A 25,714-nucleotide genomic window follows, 5' to 3' on the forward strand; every position below is an offset into this window, starting at 1 on the left:
TAAACTCCCATCAACTCTAAACCCTTGATAAATATGCCCATTAAGAGGTTTTTGATTTTTGTCGTCATTAGTAATTATCAGAAAAACTTGGATTTTTAGAGGCTTTAGGGTTATCTCTATCTTTAAGCTTTTAGTTATCTTTTAATAACTTTCATTCGTGATTTTAGAGAAAAAAGGCGGGATGTAATTAAAAATCACAAGCGATGTTTAAAATAGAGTTTATGATTATGTTTATCACTGCTCAGAATATAAAATCATTTGCTGCTGATTGAAGTGGTGAACCTGGTGTGTGTATGTGACAGGGAACTTAGACCTGCTTGGTGCCTTCTAGTAGACCTTATAATTGATTAAAGCATTAAAGAAGAAGGTAAAGGTAAGTTATTAGGCATCCTCTAAAGATTCTAGTGAGTTACCAGCTACCAGAGCTGATACTTCTCTTCTTCAAAAAATGCACTACCATGGGACAACCTGAACAAGATGGTGGTACAGTGCTCCAAGTGGAGCATTTTATGAAGAAAAGGAGCTCAACAACTTAGCACCATTTATTGATTCAAATACTAATTTTCATATTTTTTTCAGTTTAAAACTCAATTTTATCACACCTCAACCCTGGCAACAGTTCTACTTCGATACTTCGCCACCTAAAACTTGCCGAGTTCCGCTGAACCATTTTAAGATGTTAATAGCCTTCCTGACATTCAAGTTTTTTTGAAGGAAAACTCGATTCGAATTCAATTTGGATTTGATTCGGATTTCCGGGTCATTCCTATGCGATTGAATGTTAGACGTTCGAGTGGTTTCATAAATAACCTCCCATTCCAGTTGTGAGTACATTCAAATTAAAAATTTTAAAAAAATCACATAAGTTAAAAATTCAACCTTCTATAAATAACCCCCAAGGTGTTGCATATCTAGCCTAATTTTTTGTTGAGCTGGAGTTTTCATTTGAACTATTTGAACTTAATCAATCACAAATATACCCTTCCTTATCCTAAAGCTCATGTTATGGTGAAAAAGACAGTTCAGGGCAGCCTTAAATTAAAAAAAAGTATTTGTTCTAGATCTTATAGACTCTTTTATTAATGGGATATAAGTTGTACTTTCCCCGTGAGTGGCCATTTATGGTACCAGTGCATATGATCAATGGCTCTTGAATCAATGCAATGAAAATATGAGGGTCTTGCAAATTGCCTTAATTAAATCGTCATCCATAGGACTACAACATTGTGACACAGACTCCTAGGGGAAAAAAAGAGTTAATTTCCCAAGTCACCCATGGCAGACAATTCACCAACATGGGTTAATCCCGCCTATCAGGTCACTGGACAGGAAAGAGTTAACGATCGGTATAAATACCTTGCTCCTCCCAGCAATCCTCGTCTTTTTTCCTGTCCAGGTCACGACAGGCTGCTACAGACTGCTACAGGCTGCTACAGATGGCTAAAAGGCTGCTAAGCTTACCATACCAGAGTGGGTCTCTCTCTCTCTCTCTCTCTCCCCTCTGATGCCTCCAAGTGCACCCTATACGGGTTGTGGTGAGAAGAACCCGTTGGGCAGGGTTGTGTGCTGGAGCTGCTGTAAGAATTCCCTCCTAAAGGTAGAGAGGAGGATGAAGCAGTCCAGAGGATCAGCCGTTTCAGATGGATTCGAGGCTGGGTAAAGTGTTTTGTTCCATGGAAGAGCACACGCGCCAATACTGACGCGGACGCGCGTCGAGTACGGACGCGGAAGCGCGTGTAAGACGCGCGCCTGAGTTGACGCGAACGGAGTGACGCGTGCCGGAAGTGACGCACGCGGAAGACGCGCGCTCAAAGAAGACGCGCGCCCGGAAATGGACGCGCGCGCCCGGAAGTGACGCGCGTCCGGACTGACGCGCGGGAAAACGGCGTCAGGAAGTGACGCAATAAGAAGACGCTGGCAGTGTGTGCAAGGCTGGCGTTTTGGCTGGATGTGATTGTACACTTCGCCGGAAGTTGGAGAGCGTTGGTTCACTCGGCTACAGACTGTGAGTGCCTTTCCAGTGGAATCTTGCTTTTGTAATTGAATTTATGCTTATGGAATAATGTGTTACAGGTTACTATGGATCAGCCTGGCTCTGGAAAAGGATCTCAGCCCAAAGGTCCTAGGTAAGCTGGCTGTGGATATATGGATGTAATGAGAGAGAACGATAATTAGTGGCTGATGGTTGTCTTTTCCATTTTCAGCCTACATATGTCAACTGAATTGCAGAAAGGGGAGCCTACTCTCTCAAAGAAAGCGGCTTCAGCTACGGACCCAGTAGCGTCTGCAGACCCTCAGCCTTCAGGAGCCCCACAATTGGATGCTCTGGTCTCCATCATCAAGCAAGCTGTAGTACAAGGCATGCAAGAGGCTACTGCTTCTACCTCTGGGGTACAGAGGAAAGCTAAGAGGGTCAGAGATTTGCCATATGAGTCTCTATCAGATGTGTCAGATGAAGAATTGTATTCTCCAGGGGACGCACATTCAGAACTCTCAGAGGAGGGAGAAGTGTTTTCTGAGGAAGAGATTGCATTTGATCCTACAGCGATAGAGAATCTGGTAAAGGCAGTAAGGAAGACGCTATGTCTTTCGGAAGAGCTACCTAAGTCTAGTTCAGCAGATAAATTCTTCCCATCGGTCAGGAAAAGACAGGTGACTTTCCCGGTGCATGATTCAATTAAGGAAATCATCAGCTCTGAGTGGAAGAGAACAGAGAAAAAGTTTGTTATCCAGGGGAAGTTTGCAAAAAAGTATCCGGTGGAGGAGTCTTTCTCTAAATTGTGGGACAATCCGCCTAAAGTCGACGCTGCGGTGGTAAGGGTTGGCAAGAAAGACGACGCTGCCAGTGGATGATGCAGCAGCTTTCCGTGATCCAATGGAGAAACGGATCGAAACCAACCTCAAGAAGACGTTTATAGCGGCAGGAGCAACTTGTAGACCGGCAGTAGCTATGACCTCCACATCAAGAGCTATGAAGGTGTGGTTGAATAACCTGGAAGATGCCATTTCTTCTAATGTCAAAAGGTCTGGGTTACGTGAAATGTTGTCTGAATTGAAACTAGCGGTGTTGAAGCCATGGCTGGCGGATTCAGCCTCTAAGGGGAATTTATGTCAGTTGCCGTTTGAGGGAGAGATGCTCTTCGGTGAGAAACTCGATTCCATCATTAAGAAAGCTTCCGGGGGCAAGAGTGTATTTTTGCCGCAGGAGAAGAGATTCAGGCGTCAAGGGGGGAGGCCTAGTTCCCCCATTAACAGGTCCTTTCGGGGTTCAAGACAGCCTAGATATGGAAGGACTGCCGGAAGACAGACTAATTGGAAGCCCACAAGGGGGGAAAGTAGGCCTCCCAATAGGAGAAGTTCTACTTTCAGCTCGAGCCATACGGAGAAGAAGCAATGAGATCAGGCCGGCTCAGACCAGCAGAGTGGGGGCACGTCTAACATCCTTTTATGCGGTCTGGGCCTCAAAAATCAGAGACCAATGGGTCCTGAGGGTGATTCAGGAAGGATATCAGTTGGAGTTCCACAGGGTGCCGTCTCGCAATGTGTTCAAGGTGTCTTCAGTCCCGCAGGTACCAGGTTCGGACCAAGTGTTACAGGAGTATGTAGATCAACTCCTGAACTCGGGGGCAGTGGAATGGGTTCCGAAGTCCCAACAGGGCTTAGGTTTCTATTCGAAGCTCTTTCTAGTCCGGAAGGCCTCGGGGGCATTCAGACCGGTACTGGATTTACGCCCTCTGAATCAGTTTGTCAACTGCAGGCGCTTCAAAATGGAATCACTGACGTCCATCCTACAAGCAGTTCCTCCACAATCATGGCTAATAAATCTGGACTTGAAGGACGCATATTTCCATGTACCAGTGCACAAGACACACCGGAAGTATCTTCGATTTGTTTTCAGAGGTCAACATGTCCAGTTTACCTGTCTTCCCTTTGGCCTCTCAACGTCCCCAAGAACGTTTACAAAAGTCCTGGTCACGGTCGTGGCTTTTCTAAGAGTAGAAGGTGTGCCTATATTTCATTACCTGGACGACATTCTGTTGGTGGCTTCATCAAGAGAGGAAGCTCTGAAATTCAGGGACAGAACAATCCTGGTACTCCAACAGTTCGGTTGGGTAATAAACTGGGAGAAGAGCAGCTTACTTCCGTCACAAAGGATGGTCTTCTTGGGTGCACACCTGGATACGCAGGAAGGAATAGTTTCACTTCCTCAAGAAAAGATACAGCATATATTGAGACAAATAAGACAGTTCAAAGAACAACAAAGAGTCTCAGTAAGATCATGCATGTCGGTCCTAGGTCTCATGGCATCTACGATCCAGATGGTGAAGTGGGCCAGGTGGCACATGAGGCCTCTCCAACAATTCTTCCTGAGGGAGAATGCTTCAAGACAGTTGAAACTAAATTCACGAATTGTAGTTTCAGAGGACGCCAAAGACAGTTTAAGTTGGTGGCTGGTTGTAGGAAATTTGACTCAGGGGATGGTCCTTGCAAACCCCCCGTATGTGGTGATCACGACAGACGCTTCAGAGAGAGGCTGGGGTGCAGTACTGGAAGGCCGCAGTGTTCAAGGTCATTGGAACCTGCAGGGTGTCTCCTCAAACATTCTGGAACTACGGGCCGTGAAAGAGGCATTGCTGGCCTTTTCAGAAAAGATTCTACATGCCTGGGTAAAGATTCAGTCAGACAATGTTACAACTGTGTCTTATGTGCAGAAGCAAGGTGGCACCAGAAGCGCCCGACTGCTAAAAGAACTGGCCCCAATAATGACGTGGGCAGAGGAAAATCTAGAAGGGCTGACAGCCTTACATATTCCAGGCAGTCAGAATACGGAGGCAGACTTTCTCAGTCGCAACACCTTGCAACCAGGAGAATGGAGTTTATGTCTGCTAACCTTTCAAGGCGTAGTACAGAGGTTCGGAAGGCCAGAAATCGATCTTATGGCCACGGACAAAAACCACAAGTGCAGCAGGTTCTTCTCCAGGGCACCATGTCCTCTGGCAGAAGCAGTGGATGCACTCCTCCAGGATTGGAGCAGGATATTTGGTTATGTTTTTCCGCCCTTTCCAATGATTTGGAGGGTGTTGAAAAAGGTGGATATCGAAAAAGCCTTGGTCATAGCCATAATTCCGTATTGGCCGAGACGCCCTTGGTTTCCGCTCCTGCAGAGTTTGGCAGTGGAGCCACCTCTGAGACTGCCTCTTCAGCCGGATTTGTTATCCCAGGGCCCAGTGGTCTACGAGGGAGTGGATTCCCTGTCACTGACGGCATGGAAATTGAAAGGCAGAGGCTAGCAGAATATGGTTTCCAGGAAGATCTGGTGAATTTCTTATTGAAGGCTCGGAGGGCTTCTACCTCGGCTCAATATTACAGGGTCTGGAAGTGTTTCGCAGAATTTGCAGTACAACACAAGTTTGACCCAAAAGATCCTACTGTCCAACAGGTGATTCAGTTCCTGTTTGTGGGTTTCCAGAGAAAACTTAGCACAAGCACCCTGCGAGGTCAAGTCTCCGCATTATCTGCATTGTGTGGTCATTCCTGGGCGGAGGAGCCTCTGGTTAACCGGTTCTTCAACGCAATGAGAAGGGTGTGTCCTTTCAAGAAATCCAGAGTTCCACCTTGGGACCTTACGATTGTCTTACGAGCCTTAATGTCTTCACCTTTTGAGCCTTTGCGGAAAGCCTCGGACTGGCATGCGACATTGAAAGTCCTGTTTCTGGTCGCTATTACCTCAGCTTGCAGGGTTGGTGAGATTTCTGCTTTGTCAGCAAAAGAGCCAGACACAGTTGTCTATCCGGACAAAGTGATTATGAGACCATCTTTTGAGTTTCTTCCAAAAGTAATCTCCCAATTTCATGCCGATTTGGAAATTACACTACCTTCTTTCTGCCCGTCTCCAAAGTCTAACAAGGAGCGAGAATGGCATACTTTGGACTTGGTGAGGGCCGTTTCGCATTATCTGACGCGAACGAAGGATTGGCGAAAATCTGACAAGTTATTCCTGATTCCGAGGGGCCCTAGAAAGGGTATGGCACCAGCTAAATCTACGATTGGCCGCTGGATTGTCTCCTGCATTGCTCTAGCTTATCGGTTGACAGGCAATGAGATTCCTAAGGACCTGAGGGCTCACTCTACAAGAGCCATGGCTACTTCCTGGGCGGCGGAAGCCAAGGCCCCGCCAGACCTCATCTGCAAGGCTGCGAGGTGGACATCTTCTTGTACCTTCATTCGTCATTACAGACTGAATGTGATGCTGTCTCAAGATGCAAAGTTTGGAAGAAAGATTTTGCAATCTGTTGTTCATGCTAAATAAAGTTTTTTGGTTGATCGATAATGGTCCCTCCCTTCTTTAAGCTTGGGGAAATCCCATGTTGGTGAATTGTCTGCCATGGGTGACTTGGGAAATATAGAAATTTTTTCATACTCACCGTAATTTCTATTTCCAAGTCACTTCCATGGCAGCATTCACCAACTTCCCTCCCTTCTTCTGGAGCTTGTTACTAGACGAGGATTGCTGGGAGGAGCAAGGTATTTATACCGATCGTTAACTCTTTCCTGTCCAGTGACCTGATAGGCGGGATTAACCCATGTTGGTGAATGCTGCCATGGAAGTGACTTGGAAATAGAAATTACGGTGAGTATGAAAAAATTTCTATATTTCTCTTCCACAAAAACATTTGCTTTTTTTTTTAATGCTTTTAATTATATATTCGTTACTTACAAATCTAATTTCGCTTTGAGGAAGCCTTTCTTTTTATGTTCTCATCAAGTAATATAATGATTACAGCAATGATCACTATAAAGGTCACAGATGTAGAAGCACTTTATGTTAAGGATTCTAACTCCTAGATAATATCAATCCATGTTATAATGCGTTCTCCATCACAAATTACACATTTTCTCAAAGGCTTCAATTCCATTTCCATGTAGTATGTAAAAAGAAGCATCGGCACACATACTGAGAAGTCAAGTGTGTAGATAACAATAAAAAAATAGGAATTCCTATTAGAGGCTTGATCAGTGTAAATGACTCCTAGCCTACCTTTCTAGAAGTGTGTAATTACTAGCGATGGGCGAATTTGGAGCGTTTCGCCTAAAAATTTGCGGAACGGCGAAAAATTTGAAAAACGTCCATTTTTAGCAAAATTGCGCCTGCGTCCATTTTTTTGATGCCCGCAAATTTTCACTGTGGTTTAACTAATTTATTCGCAGGAATTCGCCGCAAATATGTGCCTGGCAAATAAATTCGCCCATCACTAGTAATTACATGCTTCCTCCTTTCATGTACCTAGAGCAACGCATTAACACCAGTTACAAAGCTGTGGCCATTTCTCGCTTTCTGCAAATACCATGGAATGATTGCTTAATCATTAATGAAGTAGGGGAGACAGGGACCCTCTGAAGTAGAGGAGATTTGGACCCCATTAAAAAGGTAAAGGCAATGGGTAGCAGTTTCTGTGATTGCATGGGTTATCCCTGGGTTATCCCTGAGAGGTTTCTAATTGAGGAGGTCTCAGACCTGCCTGTGACTGGAGATCAATATAGTATATTTGCATTGACTGAACATACTTCTTAGCCTTTGCTGCCTTTGTAAAATAATAAAAATACAGATTTTTAATAAAATTAATAAAGCTGCTAAATTATTGATAATTTTAGATTGTTAATGTCTTAATTTAATTGGAATGGCCTTGAGCATATAAAGTATATAAAAAAATCTTCACAATATTCTCCAAACTACTCCAGGGGGCTGATTCACTAACTTCGAGTGAAGGATTCGAAGGTAAAAAACTTCGAATTTCGAAGTTTTTTTTTTGGGCTACTTCGACCATCGAATGGGCTACTTCGACCTTCGACTACGACTTCGAATCGAAGGATTCAAAGTACAAATCGTTCGACTATTCGACCATTCGATAGTCAAAGTACTGTCTCTTTAAAAAAAACTTCGACCCCCTAGTTCGCCATCTAAAAGCTACCGAAGTCAATGTTAGCCTATGGGGAAGGTCCCCATAGGCTTGGCTAACTTTTTTTTTGATCGAAGGATATTCCTTCGATCGTTGGATTAAAATCCTTCGAATCGTTCGTTTCGAAGGATTTTATCGTTCGATCGAAGGAATTATCCTTCGATCGAACTATCTGCGCTAAATCCTTCGACTTCGATATTCGAAGTCGAATGATTTTAATTAATAGTCGAATATCGAGGATTAATCAAAGAATCGGCCCCCTAGTGATCATTTTATTTATACAGTATTTAGGGGCATACTCAGGAGCATTCGTGCTAGGCTAGGCTGTGCACAGATATATTTAACATTTACATTTTACATTGCTCCACCAAAAACACAAATACAGAAAATAAAGCATCATATTTGGTCACCGGAGGTTGGGGGATTGTTCAGACATATTTGCCTTCTGAGATCCTTCCTAATCATCACTCACCTTGTTTGCATACATTTTTTAGACCCATAGATTGTCTTCATAGTCATGACAGGACATTTCTTGTTTGATTATATTAATTCCTAGGGTTGTCGAGAGACGAATGCATTTGTGAGCAGAATGCTTACCATATCATATACTTTTCCAAGTACTGTAATACAATGTGCTCAACCAAACAAAGGGAAGTAGTGTACCCTACATCAATTCATTCTCCCTGAAATAATTGTAATTTGGAACTGAAGATACTTAACTATTCCAAAATGCATCTTACTTTTAAACTGTGGAGCCTGCCTGGGGCTACACCTATATATCTCAGTCACGTGTAATGAAGCATGAAGCTGCCAAGTGATGGGAACGTCTGCTGTGTCAGAGACTGATAGGCATTTCATTTTCTCAGCTCCCAAGAGCACTCACACATCTCAGGGTCATGTAGTATTTATTTTAGGCTCTCACATTTCTCATCTGTGAACTTCTCACTAGATACAATGAGTAATAGTATGCGCTGCATGAAAAAAAAAACTCTCCGGGTACTTTCAAATGTAACTCAATGCATTGGTAATGGAAGAGAAGGAATGGTAAATGCACCTTGTCTGTTAACGAAATGGAAGATAAATATCTAGCAAAAAAGTGCATGTGGGGAAAGCTGGTCAAAGCTGAAGAATACTTTGGTTCTGTACTGTAAAAATGGACTGTGAGATATTTGCTGTATCTTGAAAAGAAAACATCTTAATGAAGACTTTATTATAGTAAATCATAGAAACTATAGCCTAAGCAATGTACCACCAGGCTAAAGTTGGGACACTTTGTTCTCTAATTCCTGTCTAGTAATATTAGTTTTATGTTCACTGAAGCAAAATAAAGTAAATGGTGTCCCTCTACTCCATTATTAACTTTGTATATTGTGAACATGTGGGATATATGCCATTGTTTGTAAAACATCCCACCCAGTATTGAATACAATTAAAATGGCAGCAGTGGTTGTTTACTTTATGGCACCTTGTAGGGCAATGTGATGAGAGAGTTGAAGTCTTATATCTTGGATCTATATTGACATAGCTTAGGAAAAAAAAACAAGCAATCCAGAAGGACATCATAATAAAATGGAGCATTGACCATTATATTGAATACATATTAAATTAAATATAACATAAATATTCATACACGGCATTTGGATGCCCTATTAATGTGTTCACAGATGCCATCGGCACATGCATGGAATTTTGCAACTTTATTGCATGGCGGAAACTTATATATCCATTTCTCCATTTTAAAGGGATAGTATTATTTATACAGTACATAAAAAAAAAAAAAAAAAACACTCTCAATAAGCAACCTTAGGGCTGTTTAGATTTTCTTTTCACCAAAAACTATTCTTGTGCAAATATATGAAGAAGTAGCTAAGTAGTAATATAGACTTTTTTTTTTTTTAAAAAAAAGAAAGAAATGGAACTGAGCCAAATTTCCATGTCTTTAAATAAATAGAGAAGTTCATGGGCCCCAAGCAAAAAAATGGTTTTACATTTTTGGGAGCAAAGTAAATCAATTTACATGGTTTCCAGGCAAAAACACCTTATTTTGATAGAATAAAATTTTGAACACAAATGTGCAACAACTATGCAGAAATGCTTTGGAAGCAACTACCTTAGGATTTTTCCGTCCATCTACTGCGACCAGATGCATGACCTCAACTGCACTGGTTGTATCTGGGCTCTATCTTTCTCCTGGAAAAGCACACAGATGGAATAATTGTTATTTTTTATTATTCAGATATTGACACTTCTGTCTTTTTTTCCCCCTTGTTCCGCAATATTATATAATGAAAAGGACACTAGATGATGCATAGAGGTGACAGGAACACTTCATTGTGAAAAACATTCAAATCATAGCTTTAAACACCTGCATAATGAATCCCTGTTTACCAGTAGCCCAAATAGATCAAGTCAAGGATGGGGGTCTATATTTGTGATGAGCAAAACTGCTTCAGTGAAGCATTTGGAATACAGCTAAATTTTGCTAAAATGTTGATGCTTTTTCTCTGCATCAAATACATTGTTGACAATGGGTGTTTTTCTCCAGGTTAATTCCATGCCAATGCATTGGAGTCAGTGGACATTTTTTCTTGTGTTGTTTCTCATGGTAAATGCATTGTGTCAATGGGATGTTTTTTTTCTGCTTTCAAAAAAAATGTGAAACCAAATGTAAGGGAACTTCTAGGTCAGATTCGTGAAAATGTGAATTTCATCACAATTAAGTAAAAAAAAATTGGCTCATAAAAATAAATTTGCTCGTATTTGTCAAAATATATTTTGAGCAGGATCATACGAACAGACGGGTCTTGAACAGGGTAAAGTCCATTTATTGTTCACATATAAAGATTCTGTGAGCAAAACAGCATAAAACAAAATAAAACAAAACAAAATCCTTGCCCCACTTGGGCTCTAACTAATACACAGAGTAGTTTCCCCCTCTACTACCGGTCCCCTACTGGGATTTCCGGTCAAACACATACAGTACAACTCCCCAGAGTCACAGTACCTTTGCAAAGTCCTTTCCCTTTGGGGAAACATAAACAGCCGCTTCCAATGGCCACACTCAGCTCTCAGCTCTCCTTAGTGTGTGTCTCAATCTTTCACTCTCAGCCCCAACCCTCTCTAGCAGCTAGCTGATCTAGCCTGCTAATTATTCCCCAGGTGAGACTTTCTAGGGGAATTAACCCACTCAGAACTGCTGTACATATGGGAGTAAGACATGAACCTAGGGGAAATATATCTCCCTTCACACTGTGTTCCAGTTACCGGTTCACAATATATACAAGAACAATTTCAAGTGCAGACACCCTTTTTCCCACAAAGCATTGTTTTTCCCCAAAATTATTACTGCAATTGTGCAATGCCTATTGCAGTTTCATCATTCACCAAAAATAACAGAACTCTTCACGCACTTGATTGCAAATCTGAAGCAGTTGCGCCAAACACTTTTGAAGTCTGCTTGGTGTCATTTCTTGTGTTTGCTGCTGTCATTTCTGGCATTTGGCATACAAATGATGTGTGCCCCCTATACTTTTGGTGCAACTGAATTGTAGCAATTGGCACAGGGCATTGAGAGAACCCTGGAACTTCCATGGCGATAGCTCCAGGGTTGCACCAAGACAATAGGCAGATGGAATTCAGATGGAACTTAACTTAATTCAGATGGAAAGTGCTGAATACTAGCAGATGTCCATGATTCTTAATATCTGTAGCTAAAACTAACTTCAATGTCAAAACAATTCACTGTTACTTCTTTATGAAAAATTCTTTAGAAATACAGCAATAGGGGGTGTGGCTTGGCGGGATAATGAATGGCCATGTAACTACTGAGCTCCATTTGCACTCCAAGATCCCAGCAACCTTAATTTGCGAGAGTGATGGGGAAACCCCACAAAAGTAAAGGGGGTTGCTATTTCTTAAGTCCACACCATTTCCAAGATTGCGCCCACATACGAGGAAAGAGAGGAGGAAACTGAAGTGGCAAGGGAGCAGTCGGAACAAGAGAGCAACAGTGAGGAGGCATTATATCTACAAGCTTACATATCTAATCTCCCCTCTAAAGTCGATATAAAATAAATGTTACAAGAGGTCTCTGGCACAATTAAAGAGGACAGCCAGGAAATTTAAAGAGATATTATTTCACTTTCTACATGCACAGACAGTGTGAAACACAATCTCAGTGTATTAACAACCAATTTACCATATATAAGCACATACAGCAACAGGATAATGTCATTTATGAGCTTCAAAGGCAGTTCAAAAACCAAGAGAACAGAAGCAGAAGAAACAAGATCAGAGTAAGGGGGACCCCAGAATCTTTTCAAACTGAAGGAATCCACCCAACTCTTCTTCAAATCTGCAAAGAGATGCAGATATCAAAATTGAAAGAGCTCATAGGGTGCTAAAACCAAAAGCTGCCCCATTAAACGCTCCAAGAGAAATTCTATGTTGCCTTCACAGTTTTTCTTTAAAAGAAAAAATCCTTTCTAAAGTGAGAGAGACCAGCAATCTCACATATGAGGAAAATAATATTAAACTATTTCAAGACCTCTCCAGAACAAGTCTCTTTAAAAGAAAAATGCTCAAAGCACTTATCTGATTGCTCAGAAATAACAACATCCCTACAGATGGTGATATCCGTTTTCTGTTTCCACTTCCAAAGATGGAACATCTGCGGTTCTATGTTGTCCTTCAGATACCAACAATTTTGACCTGCAAGGATGGTCCACAGATCCCTTAAAATTACCAGAACTTTTGTTTAGGATCCAAGGAGAATGATCCCAGGCTACTACTCCCAAAAATCCAGAGGGACAGTCTGAAACCAACATAGAAAGAACTCTCATCACCTCTGTTCAGGTGATTAACATTAACATTCTTTTTTTTCAGAGACACGTCTAAGCTCATTTGCCAACCCACTGCATTCCTAACCTTCAAGAACAGATCTGAATGAAAAATGCTTAATAAGGTATCATAAACTGAACAAAAAAAAAATTTGTTTAATTATAAACTGTATGCTACCAAAAGAAATATTAAGCTACGTTTGGTAATTTTAGCTCCCTAATATCATGATGTTTATATTTAATTTAACTTCATTAATGTTGTATTACTTTAAATAGTGGTAACTGACCTATACAACAAAGTTACTACCCTACAATGCACCCGTTTATTTAGTACCTACTCACTTGTGATGTGGGATACAATTAATATAATTTTAACCTCCCCATTTCCATAGTCTGAAATATTGTTCAGTGCTGGAAAGTTGGTAGCATAATGTGCTCACCCATGCAATGTCTACCATTCCAACTTTTCCCTTCCATCTACCCTCCCCCCAAACACAAGGTGAACTCCACCTCTGCTGTGAGAATGTACGCATGCGTCCTGTTCGGCGCGGGCGCGCTAATGCGCGTCGGCGTCTGACGCGGGCGTGGAGGCGCTGGCGCCGGTCGCGGGCGCAAGGACGTAGGCAGAAACGCCTGTGATGGACGTGCTGGCGTCAGTTCCGCGACGTCAGCGCAGAGACGCCAGTTTGGCGCCAAAGTATCTGTATTTAAACCCAAACCAGACTGAGATGCATTGCCTGGTTATTAGGTTGTTTGAACTGAAACCCTAGCGTCTTGAACTTTTGGATTCCTGATTATCGACCCTTGCCTGTACCCGGATTTGATTACTGCCGCCTGTCTCGACCTTCTTGCCTGTCTCATCGTTTATGAATCTTGCTGCCTGCCTTCTGACCTCGGATCTCCTGACTACGACTTTGCCTAATCCCTTGTACTTCGCTTATCGTCTCACTGGCTACTCTCCACAACCCTGCTCCCTGTTCCACTCCAGGTGGGTAGCGGTTGTGTGAGGCGCTTGTGGGTTCATTATCTTCTGCTCCAGCTCCTTCTACGACTGGATTATACTGGTGAGTCTTGACAGTATAACCAGGCCAAGATGGATCCAGCTGAAGGGGCGTCCCCGTTTGCTGTCCTGACTCAACAGCTGTCATCCCTCACGCAAGCTGTCCGGGAGCTGCAAAGTGGTTATACTCAGCTACAGGAGCACATTAGGACCCATCCACCAGCGGTTCTCCCTTCCACGACCGCTGCAACTCCGCCTGCTCCAACGGAAGTTCAGGTGATCACTTCTGAAATTTCGGAACCTAAGGTGGCCTTTCCGGAGAAATTTGCTGGCGACCGAAAGATGTTTCGGAACTTCAGGAGCAATTGCAAACTGCTGTTTACGCTCAAACCGCACACCTATCCTACTGAGCAGACCCGGGTCGGGGTGATTATTTTGTTTCTTACGGGAGAGCCACAGACGTGGGCCTTTCGTCTTATGGATCGTCACAGTCCTGTATTGGCCACAGTGGACTCCTTCTTCGATGCTATGGCAGTTCTTTTTGATGATCCTCACAGAGCCACTACCGCTGAAGCCACCCTGCGTGCCCTGAAGCAAGGTGGCCGCCCAGCGGAAGACTACACCCTGGAATTCCGGCAATGGGCAAATGACACGGAATGGAACCCGGCAGCACTTAAAAACCAGTATCGCTTCGGACTTTCTTCCGAATTAAAGAATGAATTAGCCCGTACTGGCATTCCTGACAGTTTGGAAGATCTCATCTCTCTTTCCATCCAACTGGATCGGAGGCTCAGAGAACGCAGAGAGGAAGAACAGGCAGAGAGAGCAGGCCTTCCACCTCAGTCTTGGATGTTACCAACTGCTCCACCTCCTATTCGAATGCCTTCCACTTTTCCTCCAGCTGTCCCTCCGCCCGTCTTCAGCGCAGCTCCAGAGCCTATGCAGATTGGAGCCATTAGATCTGCATTAACTCCAGAGGAACGGATCAGACGTCGCAGACTCAACCTCTGCCTTTATTGTGGAAAAGCTGGTCATTTGCTTTGGGGTTGTCTGATCCGTCCAACGGGTAAGAGGATGTTTGAAAGAGACTTTTCTGGTTGCCATGTTCCCGTGCCTCTCCTGACTGTCTCTTTATCTTTGCAGTGGGGAGACAAGCGGGTAGAGCTTCAAGCAATTCTTGATTCTGGGGCCAGCGGGTGTTTCTTGGATAATAAAGTGGCACTACAGTTCCAGATACCACTCCAGTCTAAGAAGAACCCCATAGCCCTCCGTGTGGTAGATGGTTCTCTGATTACCTCAGGCTCTGTGGTGCAAGAGACTGTCTCACTTTTTGTTGCATTAAATAAAGGGCATGCTGAAGTCATGAACTTCGATGTGGTTTCCTCTCCTTTATTTCCCGTCATCCTGGGTTTACCCTGGTTGCAGAAACACAACCCATCCATCAACTGGACTACCGGTGAAGTGAACTTTCTTTCAAATTTTTGTTCCTCTCAATGTATTTCTTCTCCAAATAGAGTTTGTTCGTTATCTCCTGCCTCTGAAATTCATAATCTTCTTCCTCAAGCTTACTGGGAATTTATGGACGTTTTTAATAAGAAAGGGGCGGACAAGTTACCTCCTCATCGTATTTACGATTGCCCTATTAACCTTCTTCCAGGGGCTCAGATTCCTTTTGGACGAGTTTATCCTTTATCCAAATCTGAACTGTCGGAACTTCGTTCTTATTTAGATGAGAATCTGGCCAAAGGGTTCATTAGACAGTCCTCTTCTCCAGCAGGAGCCAGGATCTTCTTTGTTGAAAAGAAGGATCATTCATTAAGGCCGTGCATTGACTACCGGGATCTGAACAAGATTACTGTCAAAAATCGTTATCCACTTCCTCTTATTCCTGAACTTTTTCAACGCTTGGCGGAAGCTAAGATCTTTTCTAAACTGTATCTCCGCGGCGCATATAATCTCGTCAGAATAAGAGAAGGCGATGAATGGAAGACGGCTTTTCGTACTCGTTACGGGCATTTTGAATACCTGGTCATGCCCTTTGGTCTCTGCAACGCCCCTGCAACGTTTCAACATTTTGTTAATGATGTATTCAGAGACTTCCTTGATATATTCGTCATCATTTATTTGGATGATATCCTTGTTTTTTCTAATTCTTTGGAAGAACACAGATCACATTTAAAGAGGGTTTTGGCTCGTCTGCGCATTCATCAGCTTTATGCTAAAATCGAGAAATGTGTCTTTGAACAAACATCTGTGGACTTTTTGGGTTTTTTCATTTCTCCTCAGGGAATTCAGATGGACTCCAGGAAAATCTCTGCAATTCTTGATTGGCCAATTCCATCTTCCAAAAAAGCTGTTCAACGTTTTATTGGTTTTGCAAATTTTTATAGAAAATTTATAAAGAATTTTTCCCAAGTCATTCTCCCAATTACTGAGTTGACTCGCAATAATCAAAAGTTTTGTTGGTCACCACAGGCTCAGGTGGCTTTTGAGAAGCTGAAGGCACTCTTCACTTCAGGCCCAATTCTTCACCATCCAGACGTTTCCCTTCCTTTCATCTTGGAAGTTGACGCTTCAGAACTTGCGGTGGGTGCTGTGTTGTCGCAAAGAACTGGAATTCAGGAGGATCTTCATCCTGTTGCTTTTTTTTCTCGTAAGTTGGCCAAGAGTGAATGTAATTATGATGTTGCCGACCGCGAATTACTTGCTATTAAGTTAGCACTTGAAGAGTGGAGGTATCTCCTTGAAGGGTCTAAACATCCGATTCTCATCTTTACGGATCATAGGAATCTGGAGTATTTACGTTTGGCCAAGAGGTTGAGACCTAGACAAGCAAGGTGGGCCTTATTTTTCATGAGATTCAATTTTCATCTCACAAATCGACCTGGGTCTAAGAATGTTAAAGCAGATGCTTTATCCCGAATGTTTTCTTCTGAAGACGAGATTCCTTTGGCTCCTGAGACGATTTTAAACTCTAATAATTTCCTCCTGCTACAGTCTACCCTGGTAGATGGAATTAAAGACGCTTCCATAAATATCTCTGAACCATCATTAGTCTCCCGGGAGGGTCTTCTTCTTCATCAAGGTAAAATTTTTGTTCCTGAACAAATGCGCTTAGAGGTCCTTAAGAATGTGCATGATTCCAAATTGGCGGGTCATCCAGGTATCAAGAAAACCATTATCTTGGCTAAGAGATTATTTTGGTGGCCTGGGATGGCTAAAGACTGTTTTAAATTTGTTGCATCTTGTGAAGTTTGCTCTAGATCCAAGGACTCTCATTCTCGGCCTATTGGTCTTTTGCAACCTCTGCCTGTGCCTTCCCGTCCATGGGGAACAGTTTCTTTGGACTTTATTTCTGATTTGCCATTGTCCTGTGATTGTTCCACCATTGTTGTTTTTGTGGACCGTTTAACCAAGATGGATCATTTTAAGTCATTACCTAGACTTCCTTCTGCCTCTGAGACTGCTGATACTTTCATTAAGGAAGTAGTAAGACTTCATGGTCTTCCGGATGAGGTGGTGTCGGATCGGGGACCGCAATTCACATCACAGTTTTGGAGATCGTTGTGTGGAGCACTCAAGATTTCGGTGTCCCTTTCCTCTGCCTTTCACCCTCAGTCCAATGGCCAGACCGAACGAACTAACCAGACTCTCGAGCAATATCTGAGATGTTATTCTTCATACCTCCAAGATGACTGGGTGAATCTTCTTCCTCTAGCAGAGTTTGCTTATAATAATTCCCACCATTCTTCAATCAATCAGTCCCCTTTCTTCGCAAACTATGGTCTTCATCCAGTAACTTTTCCCTCTGCCATTGTTTCTGACATTTTAGTTCCTGCTGTCAAGGACCGATTAACTTTCTTATCCAATAATTTTCAAAAACTTCAGGAAAACATGAAGAAGGCCCAACAAAATTTCAAGATTTATGCCGATCGGAGACGGAGAGGTGACCCAGAGTTCAAGGTGGGTGACTGTGTCTGGTTGTCAACTGTTAACCTTAAGCTTTCTTGTCCCAGTAAGAAGTTGGGTCAACGTTTCTTGGGTCCCTTTCCTATTATTCGTCAAGTCAATCCTGTGGCTTTCCAGCTTAAACTTCCAGCGTCCTGGCACATCCATCCAGTGTTTCATGCTGCTCTTCTGAAACCGGCCTCAACGTTCCGATTTCCTGGGCGTTCGGCTCCTCCTCCGCTACCTGTGGTGGTCGACGGTCGAGAAGAATTTGAGGTTGAGGAGATCCTGGATTCCAGGTTAAGAGGCAAGCGGCTCCTGTACCTGGTAAGATGGAAGGGTTATGGTCCGGAAGAGAATTCCTGGGAACCAGCGTCTAACATCCACGCTCCGGAGTTGCTGGAGAAATTCCATGGAACTTACCCTGGTAAGCCTTCTGGTGGTCGCGTCCTGAGGCCGCTCCTTGATGGGGGCAATGTGAGAATGTACGCATGCGTCCTGTTCGGCGCAGGCGCGGGCACGCTAATGCACGTCGGCGTCTGACGCGGGACGCTGGCGACGGTCGCGGGCGCAAGGACGTAGGCGGAAACGCCTGTGATGGACGTGCTGGCATCAGTTCCGCGACGTCAGCGCAGAGACGCCAGTTTGGCGCCAAAGTATCTGTATTTAAACCCAAACCAGACTGAGATGCATTGCCTGGTTATTAGGTTGTTTGAACTGAAACCCTAGCGTCTTGAACTTTTGGATTCCTGATTATCGACCCTTGCCTGTACCCGGATTTGATTACTGCCGCCTGTCTCGACCTTCTTGCCTGTCTCATCGTTTACAAATCTTGCTGCCTGCCTTCTGACCTCGGATCTCCTGACTACGACTTTGCCTAATCCCTTGTACTTCGCTTATCGTCTCACTGGCTACTCTCCACAACCCTGCTCTCTGTTCCACTCCAGGTGGGTAGCGGTTGTGTGAGGCGCTTGTGGGTTCATTATCTTCTGCTCCAGCTCCTTCTACGACTAGATTATACTGGTGAGTCTTGACATCTGCTGCTGCTTTGAGACAGAAGCATCGGGATCTTCTCCTAGTAAGTCTAATTTGGCAAACATATTCTTCCCCTTTAAAATGCCCCTATCTGTTTGCATTGAACTCTTTATTTACCTGTACTTTTAACCATCCCCTTTCACACAAGCTGCCAGCAAGTTTAACCATTTTACAGCGTTTAGGTTTCTTTTTTGCATTTAAGATATGAATATACTTAATATGATATGGAATGTCTTGTCATACAATGTCAATGGTATCAATGAACCAGTCAAAAGAGCGCAAGTTTTTCATGACTGTAGGAAAAAAGAAGCAAAAATAATTATGCTGCAAGAATCTCATGTCAAAGGTGCAGAGGTTCCCACCCTGTGTACAAAAATTTACCCCCATATATTTATGTCCAATAATCCTTTAAAGAAATCATTGGGAGTTACAACGCTAATACATAAAGACTTAACCAACAAGCATCTGGACACAATTGCCGATTCAGAAGGACGTTATATTATCGTCAAAGGGAAAATAGCAGAGACTGTTATAATGATAGCTAATGTGTATGTCCCAAATACAGGGCAAACTGTATATCTTAAAAACTTTCTGAAAATGCTAGACCAAGTGAGGGAAGACTTCCTAATTCTGGGAGGGGATTTCAATATCACTCTTCACCACTTAACTAATTCATCCTCTAAAAAAAATGTAACATCTCATATAAGGGCCTAAAAAAATTAAAAGAACACTCTCAGAAATGCAATTAATAGATGTTTAGAAAGCTGTAAACTGGATGAAAAGAGACTACACACATAAATAATAATAAAACATTATCTCTCAGAGCTAATTCACCATGATCAAGCAAGAGCAAGAATTTGTACTCAAAATGGAGGGGAAAGATAACACAGCTAAAGTCCTATCTTTAATATATCACGCACAAAAGATGAACATTTCCTCACAACTACTCACCACTGATGCTGAGAAAGCCTTCGACAGGATATCTTAAACTATGATAAACCAAGAATTAGAGTAAATGGCATACTCTCTCCCAAGGTTCAGATCACCAACAATACTAGACAGGGCTGTCCACTTTCCTCAATTCTATTTATATCAGTAATAGAAATGCTATTAGCTCATATTAGAAATAACCCAGATATATCGGGTCTTATTATTGCAGGGAAAGAATATAAATGTACAGCTTTTGCAGATGATCTACTTGAATGTATAATTAAGTTTTAAATATCTCTCCTGAACATTGTTACACTTTTGAAAGAATTTGGGGATTTGTCAAATTTTAAAGTTAATTATTCCAAGTAAGAAATTCTCGATACAAACAGCCCAGACTCCCAGAATGATTTAAAGCAAAAAAATCTCCTTTAAATGGGCCTACCCAAGTATTAAATACTGAAAAAGCCAAGCTGAAACAGCAAAAGCCTATCAAGAGAATGAATTACCTCTCCTAGCATCCATTCAAAAAACATATGAAAATTAAGACAAGCTGAGACTTTCATGGTTCATGATAATTTAAGCAGTCAAAATGATTAAAATTCTGAAACTACTGTACTTGTCTCAAGTGCTTCTTATATCACTCCCCAAATCCTTTTTCACATCAGTAAAATTTATGATATTTAGGCTTATTCGAATTGGGAAAAATCCTAGATTAAAACATGATTAATCTTATCGAAAGACAAGGGGGCATAGGCCTCCCTGATACTTACCTTTATTACATTTCTGTCCAAATGTCCAGGGCCCTGGAATGGTGTGCTGCAAAAAAGGAAAAAAGAATGGATTACACTTGAGCAATCCCTATTAAAATACCCTATAGAAAATACTTTATGGTTAGAAAATAAACTCTTATTAAAATCAAAATAAAACTATGTTTCAACTATAAAGAAAATATAAACTTATAAAAAGTTAAATGACCAAAGTCTCTGAATCTTCCCCTTGGTTGTCCGTGCAAGTCCGTACTGCTGCAAGTCTTTTCCAGCGGTTGCTGTTGGGGTCCCGACCAGCGTTTCCTCCAAGATCCGCTTGCTGCTTGTTTCCTTTTCCTATGTTTCAACTATATCTCCTTCCCTATGTAGTACAGCCCCTCATGTATAACCTTGCGTTTGTCCCCAGTATGGAATAAGGATCATTTGATAGATGGGATATTTAAAAAAGCAGAACCACTGGAATCTGTGACTTTATAATAGATAAGATGATACCCATAGCAGTGATTCAAAAATGTTGGGGAAACCACCCTAGAGATGTATGGACAACTACACTTCTAAATACAGTCGAGTAAGTCAACTGACTGGAACAGGCCATTAACAATCTGGGAACAAATGGCAACCTCACCAACAAAAATTAGCAAACCCCCATACAAAATTAATAAATTACTTCTCAATCAGATACCAAAAACAGACAAGCCCTTCTGCAATAGTTGGGAAAAGGAACTAAAAGTAAATATCACAGAGCCAATGTGTACTAAAATTTTCAAAAACAAATTCAAATCCAGGGACGGCGACAATAATACAAATTATTCACGAGATGGCATTACATCCAATCTAAATTAAATAAAATGTATCTTACTTGCACTAAGACATGTTGGAGGTGTAATTCTAAGGAAGGTTCGCACTCTCATATTTGGCTTACACGCCCGGCATTTAAACAATTTTAGACCACTGTAATAGATATAATAAACAAAGTTACTAATTCGGATTTAGACATCAATAACCAAACTTAAATCTTATTGAATTTCTCAATTGAAGAGAATAAATTTATCTCAAAACCTCTTACTTCTCACTCACTACATGCAGCTAAATCCCTTATACCTAAAAAATGGAAATCTACAGAGGCCCCCACGAAAGCAGAATGGATTTTGCCCATAGAAGAAATAAAACAAATGGAAGAAATTATGCATACTATATCATACAAAACAAAGTACTTATTACTGGGGAAATACAGTCCCCTTGGATAAACTACACTAGGACATTAACCTGATAAAGTAGAACATTTTATACTTAAAGTACCTCTTCCACCAACTCCTAAAAAGCAGTTCATTGATTTTTTTCTATATGTTTTGCTGTTATATTTTATACATTACTAGTAGTAACTTGTTGCAATTGTGTTATACTGACTAAAATTTATCAAAGGTCGATTTGCATTTTTGAATGAAAAAAAAAATCGAATTTCGAGCTATTTTTGAGCTAAAAATTGAATTTCGAGCTATTTATGAATGAAAAAAAATCGAATTTCGAGCTATTCGATTCAAATTTGAAAAAAAATGCAAAAATTTGAATATCGAAATTGATCATGTACTGTCTCTTTAAAAATTCAACTTCGGCCGTTCGCCATCTAAAACCTGCTGAATTGCTGTTTTAGCCTATGGGGGACCTCCTAGAACCTATTTGGAGTCAATTGGTGAAAAATCTTTGAAAAATCTAAGGGTTTTTTTTCAGAATACTTCGAATCGAATTGAATGCACTATTCCTTCGATTCATGTGTTTAGAATTCAGTCGAATACGGACCTATTCGTTCTAAAACAGACCTATTCCACCAAAAAAACGGACTTCATTTTGGTTGGTCTTTTTGAATTTCGAAGTTTTTTCAATTTGAAATTCGACCCTTGATAAATATACGCCTAATTGTTACTTAATGCATATCCCATAACCCCTCCCTTTTTCCTTTCTGTATCCCCTCCCCCAAGAAAATTATAAATAAAGAATTACAAAAAAGAAATACAAGAACAGGCAGAAAGTACTGTATTTTAGCATGTTATATTAATTTTGCTGAAAAAAATGGACTTCTATGCCTACTGCCTCTTTAAGTTATTTTAAGATCTTTTAAAATATTATTTAAAGCACTTTGTAACTTTTTGGCACAATGTAAATAATTAGTGATGCTGAGACAACAATGACTTAAACAACCTGAACATACTGTACACCAGATATATTGCAGATATACAGTAAATTAATTATTGTTTTTTCATATGACCTGGAGAACTATTTGCCAAGTTAAACATATCACTTCCAACAAGAATACTCGACATGTATTATTATACATGCTTTCATTTCCATTGTGAGAATTGCCTACTTAAAGTTAAGTCTAACAGAAGTGCGCCATTAGAAGGTGCAACAATTAATTTAAGAACTTTGTCACATATATGTGGAATACATTTCTTCATTATTCATGTCATGTTTTTCTCTGCTTTTTATATTGGGTTGAAGACCTAAAAACAGCTCTGAATGTTGTAATTTGGCTCAGATAACAAGCTTAGATTGCAGGAGCACACGTAACGACTTCTAAATTTAATTACCTATTACTGAGGATGAAAAATGAGATTGTCGGAAAATTATGGAGAGACCCAGAATGAATGGAAATAACAGTTTTTCTTGTAGACAAGCATGCAACACAGTATGTAAGATATCTATCTATGTATCTATGTATCTATCTATCTATGTATCTATCTATGTATAATATTTTTAAATAATTTTTTTAGTGTCAGTATCACTTTAATAAATAGGCCCCTAGTGTTGCCCAAATATATAAAAAATTTGTGTAATTTGTGTAAAATGATTTCCATGTTGTTCTCATTCCCCCAACTTTTTCTGATAACAAAATTAAACAGCAACTTTCTGAAATGTAAAACAATGCCTTACTTTCTCTTGACTAATCGTATATATAAATGTAGGGACCTATAGGATCTGTTAGGCTCCTATAGCTTTAAATCCCTACCCTTCTCCTTTATTTGCATAACCAGTAGTTATTGGCCAAAGGGTGCAATGACCACTTCCTGCCACACTTCTATATAGTGTTTGGAAAGGGGTGGATCTTCCTCTGTGGCTCCTGGTCTCCTTCCAGCTAGGTGTTTCCCATTGAGCCTGGGTACACCAAGGCCCAGTAAAGCCACCAGCCCAAAGGGACCTGTACCTTTGGTGATTAAGTCAGGGACCCGGCAACCCTGTGAACGAGGGATAGTTATCCTAGGGCAGTTTTGTAATAGACTCTCTAGGAGAGTGAGACAGAGAGCATTAATCAGCAAGAGCATTTGTTGCTCCATCGAGGACTGGTAGCAGGGAGTAGCTTCCCTTGTTGTGCCTTTAGTGCAGGAACATCAGAGAATAGGGTGTTAGGCTTAGCATTCGTCTCCCTAACTACTTCAAAGTCAAAGTTTATTGTCATTTCAGCAGTATACGAATATACAGTGAGACGAGACGACGAGGCTCCAGCTAGTACATATCACAAAAATGCACTTAAAAATACAAAATAAATATGTAAACATGAAATGTGCAATATATTGGCAGAAATTGGATATAGACATGTGTCAACCTTTAGAATTGTGAAAATAAATTAACAGTTCACAAAGTTAAGTTCACAGTTCAGGTGTGTCTGGAATGTAGTGGGAGGGCAGGCAGTGAGTTGAGGAGTCTGATAGCTTGCGGAAAAAAGCTTTCACGCAGCCTGGTTGTTCGGGCTTTAATACTGCGAAAGCATCTGCCGGATGGGAGCAGCATGAACAGTCTGTGTGAGGGGTGTGTGGAGTCCAGTGCAATGCAGGAGGCCTTTCTTACACAAAGCTTGTGGAAGATGTCCTGCAATGATGGAAGAGCCGCTCCAATGATGTTGCCAGCTGCTCTGACAGTCCACTGTAGACTTTTCACTGGTGGGATCCGATCCCCACAAAGGTGCAAACCTGTCTTTTGGGAATTAATGTATTGTTTGACTACTGAGACTCATGGGAGTTATAATCATCCAGCTGTATTATGTGATCTGTCCTCAGTGAATATGAACTGCTATTACCTCATCTCTCATGTGAGTAAACCTGGGGACATTGTTTCTTGTAACAATAAATCCACTTTTTGTTTGCACCAAAGAACCTCCTGGTGTCCAATTCCTATCTTTTATTATACAGTAGCCTGTGTTTTGTAGTTCTACTATGTCCCAAGGGAAAGCTTCCACTTGGTGAAGGCCCTGAAACTGTTGTGTAAGTCGCAGTGTAACCCATACCAGTAGCTGGTCACTTTAACTATCTGTGGTCTGGGTAGCCCAGATTAGCGTTACATTTACAAAAAATATTTTTAAACCAGAAAAGACAAATAACATGGACACCTTCGAAAAGTTATGCTTCACAAAAGATACTTTCTTTATAACTAGTCACAATGTACAGTAGCATCATAATCTTAAGGAAGTGCCAAGGAAGTACAAAGCTGCTGCTTCAGTCATGATCTGTGACTACATGGTGTCCATGCCCACAGTTTAAGGTGAAATACAGTGTCGGAACTACTGGGGATGCAGGGATGGGACCCACAGGCCAGAAAAGAAATCAGGAGTGAGGAGTTAAAGTTAATGATTGTCAGGTTCTCAGCTGCGTGCTGCATCTGATATCACTGGTAGACCTAGCCCATGCCACTCATAGTGTAACATTAAATGGGTGATTAACTTTTAAGTATGTGATAGAATGATGAATTCTAAGCAACTTTTCAATTGGTCTTCATTTTTCCTTTTTAATAGCTTGAGGTATTTGCCTTAATCTTAATCGTTCCAGCTTTCAAATGTGGGTCACTGACACCACTGATTTAATGTATTGCTTATCATTCTATTCAGTCCCTTTCCTATTCATATTCCAGTCCATTTATACCGCCTATTGACTTTGATGCGTTTCACAAATGTTTCCCCATTTTGCGAATTTCGCTGTAAATTTGTGAATTTTCCGGCGAAGCAAAACGGAACAAATTCGCCCATCACTATTGTTTGCTCTTTTATTAAAAGGCTGCAACAGGAGGAACTTCAGATCAGGACCAAAAAGAAAGAAAGGAGTCACACAGTGCAAAGAGCAATATGTAATTAGGCAGCTAAACTAAAACAGGTCACTAGTAAATATATTAATGCAAAGCGGCTGTAATATGTATGCGTGTCATAAAACATAAGTAAGATGGGTAATTAGGGCAAAGAATCACTGGCCAACATAA

General features: G+C 41.4%; 1 protein-coding gene across 1 annotated transcript; it reads left to right on the forward strand.

The window, feature by feature from the left end:
- Positions 1-1,459: 1,459 nt before the first annotated feature.
- On the forward strand, positions 1,460-3,061 carry LOC121394319. The gene is made up of 2 exons (XM_041565045.1): positions 1,460-2,799; positions 2,833-3,061. Exons 1-2 carry the CDS (start codon positions 2,182-2,184, stop codon positions 2,851-2,853), a joined length of 639 nt encoding a protein of 212 aa, XP_041420979.1. The 5' UTR covers positions 1,460-2,181; the 3' UTR covers positions 2,854-3,061.
- The last annotated feature ends 22,653 nt before the right edge of the window (positions 3,062-25,714 follow it).

This window comes from Xenopus laevis, chromosome 5S (assembly GCF_017654675.1).
Source record: "Xenopus laevis strain J_2021 chromosome 5S, Xenopus_laevis_v10.1, whole genome shotgun sequence".
NCBI classification, from domain to species: Eukaryota; Metazoa; Chordata; class Amphibia; order Anura; family Pipidae; genus Xenopus; species Xenopus laevis.